The following is a 17,700-nucleotide window of genomic DNA, read 5'->3' as shown; positions in this document are numbered from 1 at the left end:
TTTGGTTATTTGGTCTGTGCTTTGGGAAACATTGATGGTGGCTAAAATTTCAGACTTTTGAGTCGTAGAGCTCTGCTACTTACTAGTCCTATGACATTCTTTGGTTTTAAGCATCTTTTAGCCTTAGCTTCCTCATCTGTAATCTGAGAGAATTGTGAGAATTAGTGAGATAAAGTTTCTAGCAAATAGTAAACTAGAGTTTCTTAGCCTGGAGTCAATGAGCTTGGGATGGTTGGAAGAAGTATTCCTTACTGAAAATGTGTTAAAGTATTCCTTTCATCACAGTCCCTAAGTAGTTGGGGCCCAAAGATGGCCGAAACCCTCTCTGATAAGTTCTTGCACATTTGGTGCTATTCAAGGGCATATACTACTACATTATACTCTCATTTTCTGGTCATTAAGTCACCTGGTACCCTGCATCCCTACTGAATGTGAACCTGTGCCATTCATGAGGTGTCTCCACCTCCACTACTCCTTTTCCTTCTTTCTGATAGGGATATTTGACAAATTTTAGAAGAGGATGCAGAGCAAATGTTTTCTAGGGCTGCACAGTGCTGTAGAATTAAATATATATCTCAAAAGGACATAACCTGTTCTACAAAATTTCTTTTGTTTATCTTATTTAGGATGTGTGTGCTACCTAAATCTGAGAATCCATGTCTTTCAGTGATGCAGAAATAGTTTCAGATAATATCTTTGAATGTGACCCTGTCTTGGTCAGTTTGGGCTGCTATAGCAAATTACCACAGCCTGGATGGCTTAAACACCATTTATTTCTCACAGTGCTGGAGGCTGAAAGTCTGAGATCAAGGTACCAACCTGATTGGGTACTGGTAAAGGCCCTCTTCTGGGTTGCAGACTGTCTACTTCTCATTGTATTCTCACATAGCAGAGAGGAGATTGAGAGAGTTTGCTGGAGTCTCTTTTATAGGGGCATTAATCTCATTCATGAAATTAGTTCCACCTTCATGACCTAATTATCTCACAAAGGCCCCAATTCCTAATATCATCACATTAGGAATTAGGATTTCAACATGAATTTGGAGGGGGGGGGTGGGACACAAATATTTAGTCCATAAATGACCCCTTCCCAGTTTTATCTTTCTTTCAGGAACTGTTATTGGATATTATGTATGTCAGACCATTCTAATATCTTTTCTCATGTTCTCTAGATTTTTACCATCTGTGCTACATTCTGGGTAATTTCTTCACAGGTATCTTCTATTTCACCACTCCTCTCTTGCACTGTATCTGATCAGCTGTTTAACCTGAACATTGACTTTATAAACCTTAAGAATGTAAATATAGGCTGGGCGAGGTGGCTCCTGCCTATAATCCTAGCACTCTGGGGGGCCACAGCAGGAAGATTGCTTGAACTCAGGAGTTCCAGACCAGCCGGAGAAAGGGCAAGACCCTGTCTCTACTAAAAATAGAAAAATGAGCTGGGTGTGGTGGTGCACGCCCATAGTCCCAGCTATCTGGGAAGCTGAGGCAGGAAGATTGCTTGAACCCAGGAGTCTGAGGTTGCAATAAGCTATGAGGATTCCACTGCACTCTAGCCGGGTGAGAGTGAGAGTCTGTCTCAAAAACAAACAAACAAAGAATGCAAATATAATGAACTAATCAAGAGGTAGAAGTATGAAGTGCCAATTTCAGCATCATTGACTGCAGAAGGCCAATTAATAGTTTAAAATTGCATTCCTTATTTACAACAATTAGTATTTATCAAAATCTCTTTTTCCTTAACTTTATAGGAACCTCTTAAGAACTAATATTTCTTGTGGTGAAGAAGCTTTTTCTCCCTGAGGTTTGGTGATTTATTCTGCTTCCCTTCTTATTTCTGTTAAATTCAAGCAAATTTAAACTGAAAGAGTTAAAAAAGTTCCCTCTCTCTCTCTCTCTCTCTCTCTGGGGGTTGTGTATGTAGAGATATCTGGAATGACATTCATCTAACGTTAACAATAGTTATTTCTGATTACTGAGTTATTCATAGTTTTTTACTTATTATTCTAAACTATGTGACTCTTTTACTTTAGCAGGTGTAATTTAACAACAATAACAGAATTAAAAAAGAAGAAGTTTGCAAATTTCAGTGGCTGAGGGGCCACTGCCTTTCCTTTTGCCAGTCAGCTTAAATTCTGTTGATATTTGGGGTCCTTTATTTTCATTTTCCTGCATCATTTAGTTGTTAATGTTTAGCACTAAACTTTCTTCCTAAAGTTTAAATGCAACAAATAAAGGAGAAAAAAAGAAAAATGGAAAAAGTATGAAAAAACAAAAAAAATATGATCTTGAGAAAAGCTGCAATAATTTTCATTATGAAGTTTGAGTTCCTGAGATTCTCACTGTAGTAGCAACCGTACTCTAAAGTTTTCTTGAATATGAAGCTAAGTATAGCAATTAATGTGATACATTCTTATGATTGGCATTTGGGTATTATTTATAATTGGACAAAGAAGAACAGCTGAAGGCTCTGGGCCCACTGACACGTTAGCAAAATTACCTATTATGAAAAGTATTAAAAATCAAATTTGAATCAAATTGCCTTTCTTTGATTTTAGTCTTTAGTAAGCACTATTTCGTTTGGACTAGGGTTCTGAGCCCATATTATATTCCCTCATAGTATTTCCTGTGTCTAAATTTATATATCCCTTAGATAACTATTATTTCCCAAGACAGTTACTGTTCTCATATAGCTAAATCTACCAGGTCCCCAAACCAAAGTTAATGATCAGCTATTGTCTTGAGTGAATTCATACATTGGCATTTGCTTCTCAGCAGATATTAGCTAACATTCTGTGTCTGAAGTATATTTGAGTTACCCAGAGGAAGCAAAAGTATTCCTAGTCAATTATTCTGATTTTCAGGTTTTTAATTTCTTATTATTCTCTAACATTTCATGTCTTTGTGACATTTTCATTTCAAAAACATAAAAGCAGTTAGCTACTGGGAACAACTAGAATGTTCTTGCTTAATACAAAATTCCCCAAAACTGTTGTCTTAGTCTAGTTCATCACAATGAAAGGTTAACATCAACAACAGGTAACAAATAAGATACATCTGGAGTAAGCATCTGGCTAAACTATAAAAAAGAAGAGGCCGTCAAAAAGATTCATTCCACTGGCTACTTGTCTGTGCTTCCTTGAAGTGCCCCATGTCATTTGTTCTCCAAATGTGGACCCTCAACTAACAGCATCAGTGTTACCTGACAAACTACTAGAAATGCAAATTCCCAGGCTTTAACCCAGACCAACTGAATCGGCAACTGAGTGTGGGGCCAGCAATGTGTGGTTTTTAAAAAATTTTTAAATTTATCTTTATTCATTTTTATTTTTAGAGACAGGGGTCTTGCTTTGTCACCTAGGCTAGAGTGCAGTGGTATGATCATAGTTCACTGTAACCTTGAACTCCTGGGCTCAAGCCATCCTCTTGTCTCAGCCTCTTGAGTGGCCGGGACTACAGGTGTGGGCCATCATACCCAACTAGTTTTAACAAGATTCTGATGTGTGCTAAAGTTGGCAAACCATTCTGAGGCATGCTAAAGTTGCCTAGAGTCTCAGAGCTAGAAGATATTAAAAGGCAACCTTTCCACTTTTTCTGATCTTTTGTGCGCTCCATTTCTAACCCATCAAGAGCTGGTGCAGATTCAAAAAGAAAATAGGTGTTTATCCTATGCTTTTTGCAATCCAATGTTGTCAACTACAATACAAAGATTTCATAGAAAGGTAACTGTATTTTAGTGATCAAAGGTAATCTGTGGAGTCCAGCTCCAATTCAACTACTAGCTGTTCCTTACTAGTTGTTTCTCAGCTTCTTCTGTTTCTTTTACTTATAAATGATAGCCAATAATATAGTAGCCTCAAGAGGTCGCTAAGATAACTAACTATAAAGTGCTCAGTATGTTAGTGATTCATAAATGACTGCTATTATGTTACAATAAAATTTTTTCTTTCCTAAGGCTGCACTTTGGTACAAATATCAAGGTGAGGATTGCTTCAGTTGACTAATTCTTAGGGTCATATTTACAGCATCATACTGGATTATAGGAAAAAGACAAGGAGAAAAGGATACTGAACTCACATGCTGCCTTCCCAACTTACTATGTCAATATAATTAATGCAGTAACATTTATAGGGCACAGAGTACAGCTTTAAGATGTAAATTCAGATTATATTCTTATAATGATAGCCTCTGAATTTATGGTTTTAAAGCAATACACGTCTAGGCCTCTAACTAGAATGGATCTCATTAACTGGTGGTGATGAGGGTTTGATAGTTTTAATTCCTGCTACTTCTCATTTGAATCCTTTATGACAAATTCTGTAAGAGCTATAGCACAGCTCAGCACATTCTACATAAAAAAACACTTAGCCTAGGCCCCCTCTCTTGATGTAATTAATAAAAAAGTCAATATTAACCTAATGAACTCAAAGCTATTAAGGTGTTTTGAGTGTCAGAATTATAGAACACTATTTTCATGTGAACCCTTAATGAACATATGATCACTTGCTTGAAACAATCAACTCACATTAAATTCAAAATGTGAATTAAAATCCACTTGATCGAAGGTTATTTACATTAGGTCTCACTTTTTGACTTATTAAGCCAGTTGGCTTACTCAAAGTATAAAACAGGTGGTCAGTCCAGAGCAAGAACTTTCATGGACCCTTCTAATCCCGAATGTTTAATTCCAAGTTGAAAGTAGTGGGAGAAACAAAATTTCTGTGAAAATACTCCTTAAGTAGTACATGAAGATGGCAGCGTTTTTAAACTAGTAAGACTATAAAAGCCTTGTGGTTTGGTACATAGCCAAAAGATTTCTGGCTTTTAAATGCATTGACATTAGGGTTCAGTTTTCTTTTCAATCTCAGATGGTAGGTATAGTATAATCAAAGCGTTTGGTCTTTGTTCTGGGCTCCTAGCACAGAGATCCTAAAACCCTTGCAATCTCTTGATAGGACTGTCTTTTGTTATTCCTAACAAGTCCTGTTTGACCTTACCAGTTTATACTAATGAGGTGACTTACTGGGAGTTGGGTCACCAGAGGAGCCAACCATGACTAGAGGGCTACAACTATCAGCCCATCTGAGACCTTCAGGGAGAGGAGAGGGGTTGGGGATTTAGATCAGTTACCAATGGTCAAGGATTTAATCAGCCTAAGTTAAGAAATTTCAGTGAGAGCTTCTGAGTTGGTGAATGCATCAACATGCTAGGAGGGTGGCATGCCAGAAGGCATGGAAACTGCTGTCCTCCTCAGCACCCCTCCACCTTATCTGACGCATTTCTTCCATTTGGCTGTTCCTGAATTGTATGCTTTATAATAAAACTGTAAATACACTGCTTTCATGAGTTCTGTGAGCTGTTCTAGTGCATTATCAAACTTGGAGGGTGGGAGACTGTGGGAACCCTGAACTTGTATAATAGTTGGCTGGGCAGAAGTGAGGGTAGACCATTGACCTCATTTGTGGCTGGTGTCTGAAGTGGAGGCAATCTTGTGGTACTGAGCATTTAACTTGCTCTAACTCTGAATAGTGTCACATTGGTGTCAGAGAATCACTGTGGGAAGAGTGGAGTAGAGGAGATAGAAGAGGCTCTCCTACCATTCTCCGGTGCACATGGAACTTATTTCTGTGTGATCATTAATGCTGCACACTCTACTGTCCAACTATTATACTGCAGACCTAGGTTAAAACCCCAGTAGAAATAAAGTGGGAGAACACTGTAAGAACAAATATACATCAGTTGTTGATAGCGGTTTTATGTTACATGTAAAGTGCTTTGGAAACTGCAAAGTGGTGCTTAAAAAAGGTTTATCCCAGTGCATAGTTTCCCTCTCCTTTTGCAATCAAATTTTTTAGCATTCTGAGCACACTAATATTTCTATCTTTTGAGAAAAGGAAAATGAACTCTATCTGTTCTTCAAATCTGTCTTGAAAGGACTTGCCACATATAAAAACTCAAATGATAATTTTAACACTTTGATGTGCCTTTGCCTCTGATCTCTACCTTGTGGTCAGAGTTCTTCAAAGAATATGTTTAAAAATAAACCTTGTTTCATGCTTTGGCTTAAGGGCACAGCATGAGTTATTTTCAGCATTTTAAAATTCTCCAGCCATTAACTAGCAATTTACATATTTGAGACTACTATCTGTTAGGGCTTTAAAAAAAAACTCTACAACTTAGGAACACAGGGATACTAAGGCAAGCTGAAAATTCAATGTGATATAATTTAATTCTATTATCAGTATTTTATAACTTCAAAGAAAAAATACACTGTATAAATAAGCTTTGCAGTAGGTATCCAACTGCCAAAAAGAACAGACTTGGAAGTGTTCATACACTTATTTTGATCTTAAAAACACAACCCTTTTATTCCTGTTATATTTAGATCTGTCACTTCTCCAACTCTGGGAAGCCATCCTCTTCAGTATATTTCATAAACATAATGCCATTTAACATCAGGATTGCCAAAGGGGGTTAATCAAATGGATCTTTTAAATTTAGCACACTAATAAGTAGACAAAGTATTTGTTTAAACAGGCTCTACTAAAAATAAATTCGATTTGCTGTTGTGCCCATCATGTAAGAACTACAAAGAATACTAACTTGTTCCTCCTCTTCCTTTCTTTTGAGCTGATGTTTGAGGGTTGGAGGTGTGTATTGGGAATCTTATATCTCAATTCATGAATTAGTCGTGTTAATACAGGTACATAAAGACCCAAGAGAATATCTCTGACCAGATACCAACTTTCACACTGGTAATTTAAAAAAAAAAAGAGTCATGAACATATAATTTTAAAGTTTACTTTAAAAATGTAAATATCTCCCAATATTTAACAGGTAAAGAAAATAGCATATTGGTTTATTTTATGTTGTTGTTATATTTTATTTTCCAAGTAATACTGATTAAAAATATTTACACACCTACTTTTAAGTCCACAGTTTAGCACTCTTATTTGTATGGCTTTAAAAGTTATAGCACAAGATCTTTACATTAAGGATGGAGGGGGAGATTCCATTCAAAACAAAGCCTGATAATTATATACATGTTTTCCTCTGTACTTTATTTTAAATACATTAATTTTAAATGATACTTATCTTTTTTTCATCTGGTGGTAAAATACTAGTGCAACTTTTCATCAAAATAAAGTTTACCACAGATGTAAATAAATTTTCCCAATTGAAAATGGCCCTTCAGCTGCCATTAAATGAAATTTCTCAACCTAACTTAAGTGAAAAAAAAATCGGTGGCTGTCATTATAAGCAAAAATATAAAGTAATATAGCATTGTCTACATTGCTCCTTACAATACAAACCTTGAAAGAACCAGAGATGCTTTATAGAAGTTTAGTTGGTTTTGAAAAGGCACATGGGTGTGGATTTTTTTTTTTAAACATTCTAAAAGTTTTGCCACCACCACTCTTTCTATTGCAGAGATGGCATCCGTGACTATTGGGGTAAACAAGAATGTCTGTTCAAACTAAAGAAAGCCAGAAGCCAAAATTCAACTGCACAGTAACAATGCACTTTTCTTCATGCAGCCTTGTGTTTCCTATATATTCAATTTTCTAACATGCATTAGAATACATGAGCTTGTATTCTAATGATTTTGTTTGATTTTACAATATGGAAAAAATTTGAGGAAGGACATGACCTGGGAAAGAAAAAAGAGAGAACCTTTACCACAATGAAAATAGATACATTCGTACCCAACTATGTAATAAGAATATAATCCATTTAAGTTTCCCGAAATATACTCCTCAAAGCTCCCCTTCATTTATGGGAAAGATCCCTCCTCTGTGGCATTAAGTACGGGGAGGAGAATCAGTTTGTTTTGATAAACAGTTCAGCACAACAGGAAATAAAGTTTAACTTTGGTCCACTTGTCTGTTAGCTTTAAGGACAGTCACACTGCCCATAATCAGTTCAAAAACCCAACATGTAAATTTAAAAATATATTCATTTGTTGTGTCATTCTAAAACGGGCATAGCTGTTCTGTCTTCATTCCCTGCCTTTTCAACTTGGGAATCCGCCGTTGGCTTGGTCTCTAAATCCTCAGCATTTTCCTGATCTTCCCCGGCAGCCTCAGCAGCCTCTGCTTGGCTAGGCTCTCTCTCCTCTTGGTTCATGATTTCTGGGGTCACATGATCCAAGTCTGTGTCTAGAAGCTCAGTTTGTACTTCCATTGGCATCTGATTTACCCGTTCAACATGCAGCTCCTCCACATGTACCTCAGTACCTTCTTCAGTCTGAATTCGACCCACTTCTAGATAACTCACTTGGACTTGCTCTGGAAGTTCGCTTATATGTGAATCGTGCACTTGGCTGTCCTGGAGCAGATCTGGATGAACTTGTTCCACAGTTACTTGTGCTGAGTCCACCTGGACCTGAAGCAATGGTAACACATGCACCTTCCCAACTTGTTCTATAATAGTCATTGACGTCACAGGTTCAGTCTGCACACGTGTTTCTACTGAAAGAACTTCTTCGGTTACTAGACGCTCTGAAATATTGTGAGTATCACTGAGATGCCTCCTTAATTCATTTCCTTGCATGAACCACAAGTCACATAAAGTACAATGGTTGGGTTTATCTCCAGTGTGTATTACCAAGTGATCCTTGAACTGGTCCCAGCTGTTAAATACACTGTTACAGACCTGAAATAACCAAACATATGATGTAAATAATTATTATATTCAAACTGAAGGAAATATAGATGCATTTATTCTTTGTGAGGATAATATTAAAAACTCTATTCTGAAAATGTTATGAACATAGTATTTGCAATATAATCCAGTCCAAGCTATTTCATAATTCCTTGGTCCATTTGGTCTTTTAGCTTATATAACTTACTTAAATAGATTTTAGGAAACATTTCAATATTGCCTTCATTATTTAAGCATCATATAAATTCTAGGAATATAAAGTAACATCGTAATTTCTCCCATAATACCAACATTTCTAACCATTACATTATTTCAGATACTAATACATTAATCATGGAAGATGATTCAATTACAGCTAGTCTGCCTCCTCCAGTCCCCCCTCCCACCCCCCGCCAAATTCTAAACATTGCTTCATGCCAAAGATTAACTGTAGTTTCAGAGTATCTGTTATTTAGGACATAATTTTTATTGACATTGGTATCTTCTAGGGTTAGGTAAAAACTATACCAATTCCCCTTACAAAATCGAGACAATAATATTCTTTACTCTCCTTTCTTTCCAAACCATCAAGCTTTGCTTCAGGCTCTGTTACCCTTCATTTTTAATGACTGCACATACACATTCCTTCGCTGAGGACTGACTGAATGCACCTGCACATACCTGGCATTCATAAAGCTTCTTTCTTCCCTTTTTTGCCCCTACTCCAGTTTGGCATGCAGTGAGGTGACATTTAAGGGTGCTATTTCTAGCAAATCGTTCATGACAATTTGGACATTCAAAAGGTTTCTCACCTATTAGAAGAGAAAAAAATATATTGACAAATTAAGAAAAACAGTAAGAGCAAATACTTTTTAAGAGGTTACTTTTTTCTTTTAGGTTAATAGTACATTCTTAAGAGGCAGAATCACAATTTATGATGCAGATATTTTCACCACATCTAAGACTTTTCTAGAAGTGGCAATAAAAATAAGATTTAGTGATTACTATAATTGTATCTATGCTCTGACAAAATTTAGATCTGAGTTCTGTTCTATGTTTTTTTGTTTCTTAAAAAATTGCATATTTTCCCTTAGATAAAAAAAAAATCAATCATTATCTGTTTGGGGGAAATGCATCACTATCCTTTCCACAAGCATTTTCTGCACACTTACTATGTGCCAGACTATGTGCTAGGTAATGAAGATAAAAAGATAAAATGTCCTTTTTTAAAAAAAAAATTTCATTATCAAAGGATAGGGTATAAAGATGAAATATATGAAAATAAACAAATACAATGCACCGTGGAAGAGTACTAAGAATACGTACTGCGGCAGCACAAAGGAGGAGGGCAATTCTGCCTGGAATGAAATGAGAGAAGAAAAGGAAAGAAGGACGTTTATTCTGGGCAGTGCTAAAACAGCATGGTGGGTGAAGAGAAAGGAGGGAGGAATCAATCATGACTCCCAGATCTCTGGCTTAGAATACCAACCAGGGTAAAGAACACAAGACACACGAGTCCAAGCAGGTTTGGGGTGAGGTGTGTAGGAAAGAGTATAAATTCAGTTTTGTGTCTGTTGAGTTCAGAGCAGAGAGATTTCTGTAGACAATTGTACAGACAATTCTGAAGCAAAATAGAGGGTGGACTGATGACAGATTAGGAGTTATTTTAAGTGAAAATAAAAACCTTCATTTTGTCCCTGGCTGTCTAGTGGTTAGGATAAATAAAACAAAAAAACAAACCTTCATTCTGGAGAAAAATTCTCAGAGTACGCTGTGTGATAACAGAATCAAGGGCAGAATCCAGTGAAAACCAAGTTAAAACAGCAGTTAGATGAGCTAGCAAAGGAAAGAGAAACAGAACAGCCAGAAGTAGAAAATGTGAAAACTAAGGGAAATTACGGTGGTCAGTGGTGTGTGGTGGGGTCAGAAGCCAGACTGCTGTGAGAAGAGGGAGAGTGAGAGGCAAGTCAATGAAACAGGCAGTACAGAAATTCCCTCAAGAAGACCTGGAAGTAAAGAGTAGAAGTGGCTAGAGAGGAGCAAGTAAACAAGAGGGTTCTTTAAGCCAGGAGAGACATTTATTATTTAATTGCTGAGGGAAAGAGACAGTAGAGAAAGAAGAGTGGGAATGATAGAAGGGACATGCTCTTAGAGGAGACATCAAGACATGGGATCCAGAATTGGCCTTGAAGAAAAGAAAAATCTCTTCCTCTATCTAGAATAAAAGAAAGTGATAAATCAGACACCAAAGGGCCTAACATAAGGTCTGAGATACGAATTTTCTCTAGCAGTGCTCAGCAACCAGGGAGCAGGAGGAAATGAATGCAATGATTCCAGGAGGGAAGATTTTTTAGAGCAAGTGGAAATGTGCTTAGAGTATAAGAAAAGGTGATTCAAGTTGTATAGAAAGAGGTCCAGATAAGACAGAAGTCAGAAATGGGGCAACATATTAGGTGGAATTTTTTTCCCCAACAAAACGATTAGAGCCTATTTTGTATAATTTTCATGTTATGAACAAATTAATTTGAGAAAGAAGAACTAATTACCTGGAATTAATGTGCTACAGAAACTCCTTTTCTACTCCAAAAATGTTGGGCAATATTGCTAAATAAAATGGTTAAGTTCTGTTGTTTTATCCTACAAACAAATTGGCACTGCTGCTTTAAAGAGTAATTTGATAATGTTTGTCAAGATTTAAAATGTGTACATTCTTTGACCTCACAATTCTGCTCTTAAAAATAAAATTACCTGAACATGTGAACAAAGATACACGTATAAGGATGCTTACTGCAGCATGGTTTGTAATAGCAAAAGCCTAGCAACAACCTAAATGTCTGTTCATAGGAGTAATTATGGTATACCCATACACTGAAATACCGTGCAGCTACAGAAAAAAAATTTAAATATTCATAAATGTTTCATATTTTTAAAAAGACTCCAAGATAAAATAATTGACATAATGCCATGCTACCACATGTTTCTGTTTTTCAAAAGCACTCATGCACATGTATCTATGGCTACCTGAAAATGCAAGGAATATGCCTGCAACAATAAATCAAAAAACAATAGCAACAGTTGCTTCTGAAGAGATCTACTTAAGTAGGAAAGAGTTGTTTTTCATGATATGCCACTTGAGCCTTTTCTACTTAGAAATACCAATGTATTAATTCTATTTTAGATGTGTGGACAGTTTAGTTATCAAAGTGCTTTCACCATTTTCTTATTTGTTATAACCCTGTAAATTAGGCATCATTACTCTTATTTACAGACAAGGAAAGAAGCCCAAAGATTAAGTGACCAGTCAAATTCAAATGTCGGAACTGGAGTTGGAATTGAATTCTGATTTCTGGACCTCCATTCTTTCTGATTCCACACCACCTCTCTTGGAAACTAGGGAGCACCTATTTGAAAACATGCTTAAAGTTTAGCTCTAGGTTTTCTTTCACACTAGGTGTCCCACAGGTGTATGTCAATGTATCTAGTATCTTCCCTCCCGCCCAAATTGCTTATCCTTCTATATTGTTCTAAGTTAAAAACCTCCAATCATGTAAGCCACCTAAATCAGAAAGCTGGGAGTCACCTTCTCTTTTACCCCCACACCTCGTTGATCACCAAATCCTATTGTTTCTGCCTATTTAATGTTACTCAAATCTCTAGCCCTTTTCCATTATCACTGCCTTTACCTGACCTCCCATTCTGGTTTAGATGACATCAACAGATAACTCACTGAGTTGGCAGGTTTCACCCCACTGCAATCCATCCTGCCAGTCATCTCTCTAGAAAATGAATCTGATCAGATCTCTTATTAAAACTCCTTCAAAATGACCCAGAGTCTTCAAAGATAAAATCCAAACTCATTTACAGCACTTATGAAAGTAACTACATAATCTCAGCTTCATTCTCTCATTATTTCCTCTCTCCCCCCCTTAATCCACTTGTAGATTCTCCATATGATGCCTAGGTGCATCAGCCCTTCCAACTCCTTAGGCTACATCTCCTGGCATTCTTCTACCTGGACCCAACCCTTTGCTCATACTGCACTACTAGCAGTGCTCCGAACAATTCACTTCCTCTCATTCCTCTACGCCTGTGTATGTTTGATTTCCTTTGCCTGGAATGCCCACTTGCAGGCTAATTCGTTTTCCTTTGAGGGTCATCATAAGGTAAAACCCCCTAGCCAGCCATCTGCTATGGTTTGAACATTTTTCCCCTCGAAAACTCATGTTTAAGCTTAATCCCCCATGGGGCAACATTGAGAGGTGGGCCTTTAAAAGTGACTGGATCATGAGGCCTCTGCTGCCTTGGGACACCCCAGCAAGAAGGCTCTCACCAGATGTGGCCCCCTGACACTGGATTTCTCAGCCTCCATAAGAAATAAATTCCTTATAAATTATCTAGTTTCAGGTATTGTTATAAGCAACAGAAAACAGACTAGGGAATCATCCTGGTCTCTTCCATCATAAGCAAGCGGCCCAGGCAGGCATTCCCACAGCATTCTGCTTTTCTCTATCAGCACTGAGGATGTCACATTGTGATTGTGCCCGCCTCTCTCCCTCAACTGTGCGCTACTTGAGGGCAGGGACTCTTAAACTGCTTTATGTTCATGGCCTACCAGGATAGCGTTATCATTATTATTTTCCAAATGAAAAGAAAATAAATCCAAAGCACAAAAAACAGTTAAAATTCTGCAAATCGTGCCACAGATTATAGAGCATGCTTTAAGAATACACAAGAAACCAAACCATTAAACTAATCAAAATATGAAACTAAGGTGTTATTATGTGTTTTGAAGGTAGGAAATGGGAAAGGTTTGTCTCCCATCTTCACACTTAGTTTGCTATGAGGGAAAAATGATCCATCTTTTATTAACTTAAACATAATTTAAAATTGCTTATAGGCCTGGTGCAGTGGCTCACACCTGTAATCCTAGCACTTTGGCAGGCCAAAGTGAGACGACTGCTTACGGTTAGGAGTTCGAGACCAGCCTAAGCAAGAGTGAGACCTGTCTCTACAAAAAACAGAAAAATTAGCTGGGCATCGTGGCGTGCAACTGTAGTCCCAGCTACTTGGAAGGCTGAGGCAGGAAGATTGCTAGAGCCCAGGAGTTTGAGCTTGCAGTGAGGTATGATTAAGCCATTGCATTCTATCCTGGACGACAAAGCATGAACCTGTCTCAAAAACAAACAAAACTGCTTACAGGCATGTCTCATTTTATTGTGCTTAGCTTTACTGCATTTTTTTTTTTTAACACAAATTGAAGGTTTGTGACAACCCTGAGTCAAGCAAGTCTATCAATGCCATTTTTCCAACAATACGTGCTCACTTCATGTCTGTGTCCCCATAATTCTTACAATATTTCAAACTATTTAATTATTGTTGTATCTGTTATGATGATCTGTGATCAGTGATCTTTGATGTTACTCCTGTAATTGTTTTGGGGCCCTATGAACCACATCCATAAAGACAGTGAACTTAACCAATAAATGCTATGTGCGCTCTGACTGCTCCACTGACCAGCCACTCCCCACCTTCTCTCTCCTTCTCCAACCTCCTCATTCCCTAAGACACCATGATATTGAAATTAGGCCAATTAGTAACACTACCATGGCTTCTAAGTGTTCAAGTGAAAGGAAAAATCGCACATCTCTCACTTTACATCAAAAGTTAGAAATGATTAATTAAGCCCATGAGAAAGGCACGTTGAATGCCAAGACAGACTGAAAGCTAGGCCTCTTGAGCCAGTTAGCCAAGTTGTGAATGCAAAGGAAAAGTTCTCGAATTAAAGGTGCTACTCCAGTGAACACACAAATGATAAGAAAGCAAAATAGCCTTATCGCTGATATGGAGAAAGTGCTAGTGGTGTGCAGAGAAGATCAAACCAACCACAACACTTCCTCAAGCCAGAGCCTAATCCAGAGTAAGACCCTAACTCTCTTCAATTCTATGAAGGTTGAGAGAGGTGAGGAAGCTGCAGAAAGAAAGTATAAAGACAGCTGAGGTTGGTTCATGAGGTTCAAGGAAAGAAGCTGTCTCCAGAATATAAAAGTACAAGGTGAAGCAGCAAGTGCTGATGTAGAAGCTGCAGCAAGTTATCCACATGATCTAGCTAAGATGATTGTTCAAGTTGGCTACACTAAACAACTGATTTTCAATGTAGAGAAAACAGCACTCTATTGGAAGAAGATGCCATCTAGGACTTTTAACTAAAGAGAAGTCAATGACTGGCTTCAAAGCTTCAAAGGACAGGCTGATTCCTCTTGTTGGGGGCTAATGCAGCTGGTAACTTTAAGTTGAAGCCAATACTCACTTACCATTCTGAAAATCCTAGGGTCCTTAAGAATTATGTTAAATGTACGCTGCCTGTATTCTAGAAATGGAACAACAAAGCCTAGATGACAAGCACATCTATTTTACAGCATGGTTTACTCAATATTTTAAGCCCATGTTGATACCTACCGCTCAGATTCTTTTCAAAATATTACTGGCTCAGTAATATTATTACTGCTCAGTAAATATTACAATGTACCTGGTCACCCAAGAGCTCTGATGGAGATTTACAAAAAGATTAATATTGTTTTTGTGCCTGCTAATACAATATCCATTACGCAGCTCACAGATCAAGGAGTAATTGTGACTTTCAATCTTATTTAAGAAATATATTTTGTAGGGTTATAGTTGCCGTAGATAGTGATTCCTCTGATGATCTGGGCAAAGTAAATTGAAAGCCTTCTGGAAAGGATTCACCGTTCAAGATACCATTAACATTTGTGACTCATAGGAGATGGTCAAAATTTCAACCTTAACAGGAATCTGGAAGAAGCTGATTCCAACCCTCAAGGATGACTTTGAGAAGTTCAAGACTTCAGACTTCAGTGGAGGCAGTAACTGCAGATATAGTAGAAATAGTCAGAGATCTATAATTAGAAGTTGAGCCTGAACAAATGACTGAATTGCTGCATCTCCTGACAAAACTTGAACAGATGAGAAGTTGCTTGTTATGGATGAGCAAAGAAAGTAGTTTCCTGAGATGGACTCTACTCCTAGTGAAGATGCTGCGAACATTGTTGAAATGACAACAAAGAATTTAGAATATATTACATAAACTACATTGATAAAGTAGCAACAGAATTTGAGAGGACTGACTTTAATTTTAAAAGAGGCTCTGTAAGTAAAATGCTATCACAGCATCACATACAACAGAGAAATCTTTCGTGAAAGGAAGGGTCAATTGATGCCGCAAACTTCACTGTTGTCTTATTTTAAGAAATTGCCACAGCTACCCAGAAATTTCTACTATCTTCAGAAACCACCACCCTGATCAGTCAGCAGCCACCAACGTCAGGGTAAGACCCTCAACCAGCAAAAAGATTACGACTTGCTGAAGGATCAGATGACCATTAGCATTTTTAGCAATAATATATTTTTAAATTAAGGTATGTACTTTTTTTTTTAGATATGTTATTGCACACTAAAGAGACCACAGTGTAGCATAAACATAACTTTTATATACATTGGGAAACGAAAAAATTTGAATGACTGGTTTTATTGCAGTATTAGCTTTACTGCAGTGATCTGAAACAGATCTGCAGTATTTCCAAAGTATGCCTGTACTTATGCTCTTCCTGAATTCACTAAGTCATTGATCACATCTACAATTATCTTGCCACTAATTACTAGCACAGTAATTGACGTAAGTTAAAAGACCATGAAAGATCAGTTTGCTTTATGTGCTAAACTGTTCCTCTAACGGGCATATGATTCTACAATTTATGACAACTACTTAAGTTCCTTAATCTCACATCATTTTGATGGGAAGGACAGAGATGTACAACACAGTGTACTTTAACCCTACATTCTGTTGTCCAGTCCAAAATAAAAAACACAGGACCTGAAAAGCACATTTTAAAATTTCCAAAGTGGTCTGTGTTGTCTTATTTTCAAATGGGTAAGAGTTAGTAGGTAACGTCTTGGATAAAAGAGACAACTGCTGCTACTTTCACATTCCTAGGAAATAATATAAAAGCTACCGATAATCTGTTGGAGTACTGGAAACCACTATCAAAGTTTGCTAGTTACCCATGAATGTTTATTTACTGTGCTGCTGGGATAGAAATCCTTTTGCAAAATTAATCCAGTTCCCAAAAAAACATTCACCAAAAGACCATTAAAATAAATATTCATTTTCTAAGAACCAAAATTGTAACTATAGGCAGTTTCCAAATATAAAACAGGTACAGTCATCCCTTGGTATTCATGGGGTACTGGTTCTAGGACCCTCTGAATATACTAAAATCCACACACTCAAAGCTGGCCCTGCAAAACTGCACACACACAAAGTCGACCCTCTGTATATGCAGGTTTCACATCCTGAGAATAATTGTATTTTTGTTCTGTGTTTGGTTGGGAAAAAAAAAAAATCCATGTGTAAGTGGATCCATGCAGTTCAAACCTGTGTTGTTTAAGGGTCAAGTGTATATACACGTTTGAAATCAGAAAACATTTTCCCAGAAGATTTCATAAATGTGCATTAGTTACCCAAACTAGTACCTGATAAAGCCTTTTAAATCCATACTGAGCCTAAGTACAAGATTCCCTACTGTTTATATTTATTCTGTCCCAGAGTATTGACAGCAAAAGTCTGGATAGTGAGGGATAACATTATCTGAATTTATCTGGTTCCTCAATTTTAAGTAGTATATAGCAAATGACTCTGGACAAGTGAGGAATCTATTTAAAAAAATTCACCAGAAAGGCTCCAAACTCCAGCATCAAAAAGAAAGATTCTGAACATTGCAGGATATCTATGTTGTATTTACTGTATTAACAGTCTAAACAGCCTTCACCACCCCATGTAACAAGGACTTGGGAACAAGTGCCCAGAAGCCTGACACTCAGCACACTATAGTGTAACTATAGTAACTGCTCTGTCTATACCCTTGTTATAGTGGATTTAGGGACTACCCAAGATTCAAGTCATTGGTGGTAGCTCCTGGCTCCAGTGCAGGAGACATAGCAAAGAATGCTCAGAGAGCAGGAGCAAAGTCAGGGACACTC

At 37.3% G+C, this 17,700-nt stretch overlaps 1 protein-coding gene across 7 annotated transcripts in view; it reads right to left on the bottom strand.

Annotated features, from left to right (window-relative positions):
- Nucleotides 1–6,789: 6,789 nt before the first annotated feature.
- Nucleotides 6,790–17,700, bottom strand: part of ZNF131 (zinc finger protein 131) — a 35,374-nt gene continuing 24,463 nt past the window's right edge. For all 7 annotated transcript variants that reach the window (XM_069492865.1, XM_069492862.1, XM_069492864.1 and 4 more), the window contains 2 exons: nucleotides 9,328–9,458; nucleotides 6,790–8,658 (listed from right to left, as the gene is read on the bottom strand). In XM_069492865.1, coding sequence (XP_069348966.1) covers nucleotides 7,972–8,658; nucleotides 9,328–9,458 — 818 coding nt within the window. In that variant the 3' untranslated portion in view covers nucleotides 6,790–7,971. The remainder of the gene's footprint in view (nucleotides 8,659–9,327; nucleotides 9,459–17,700) is intronic.

Source organism: Eulemur rufifrons, chromosome 17 (assembly GCF_041146395.1).
Source record: "Eulemur rufifrons isolate Redbay chromosome 17, OSU_ERuf_1, whole genome shotgun sequence".
Lineage (NCBI taxonomy): Eukaryota > Metazoa > Chordata > Mammalia > Primates > Lemuridae > Eulemur > Eulemur rufifrons.
The sequence above is the reverse complement of the archived record's forward strand: the minus strand, read 5'-3'. Positions and strand labels throughout refer to the sequence as shown.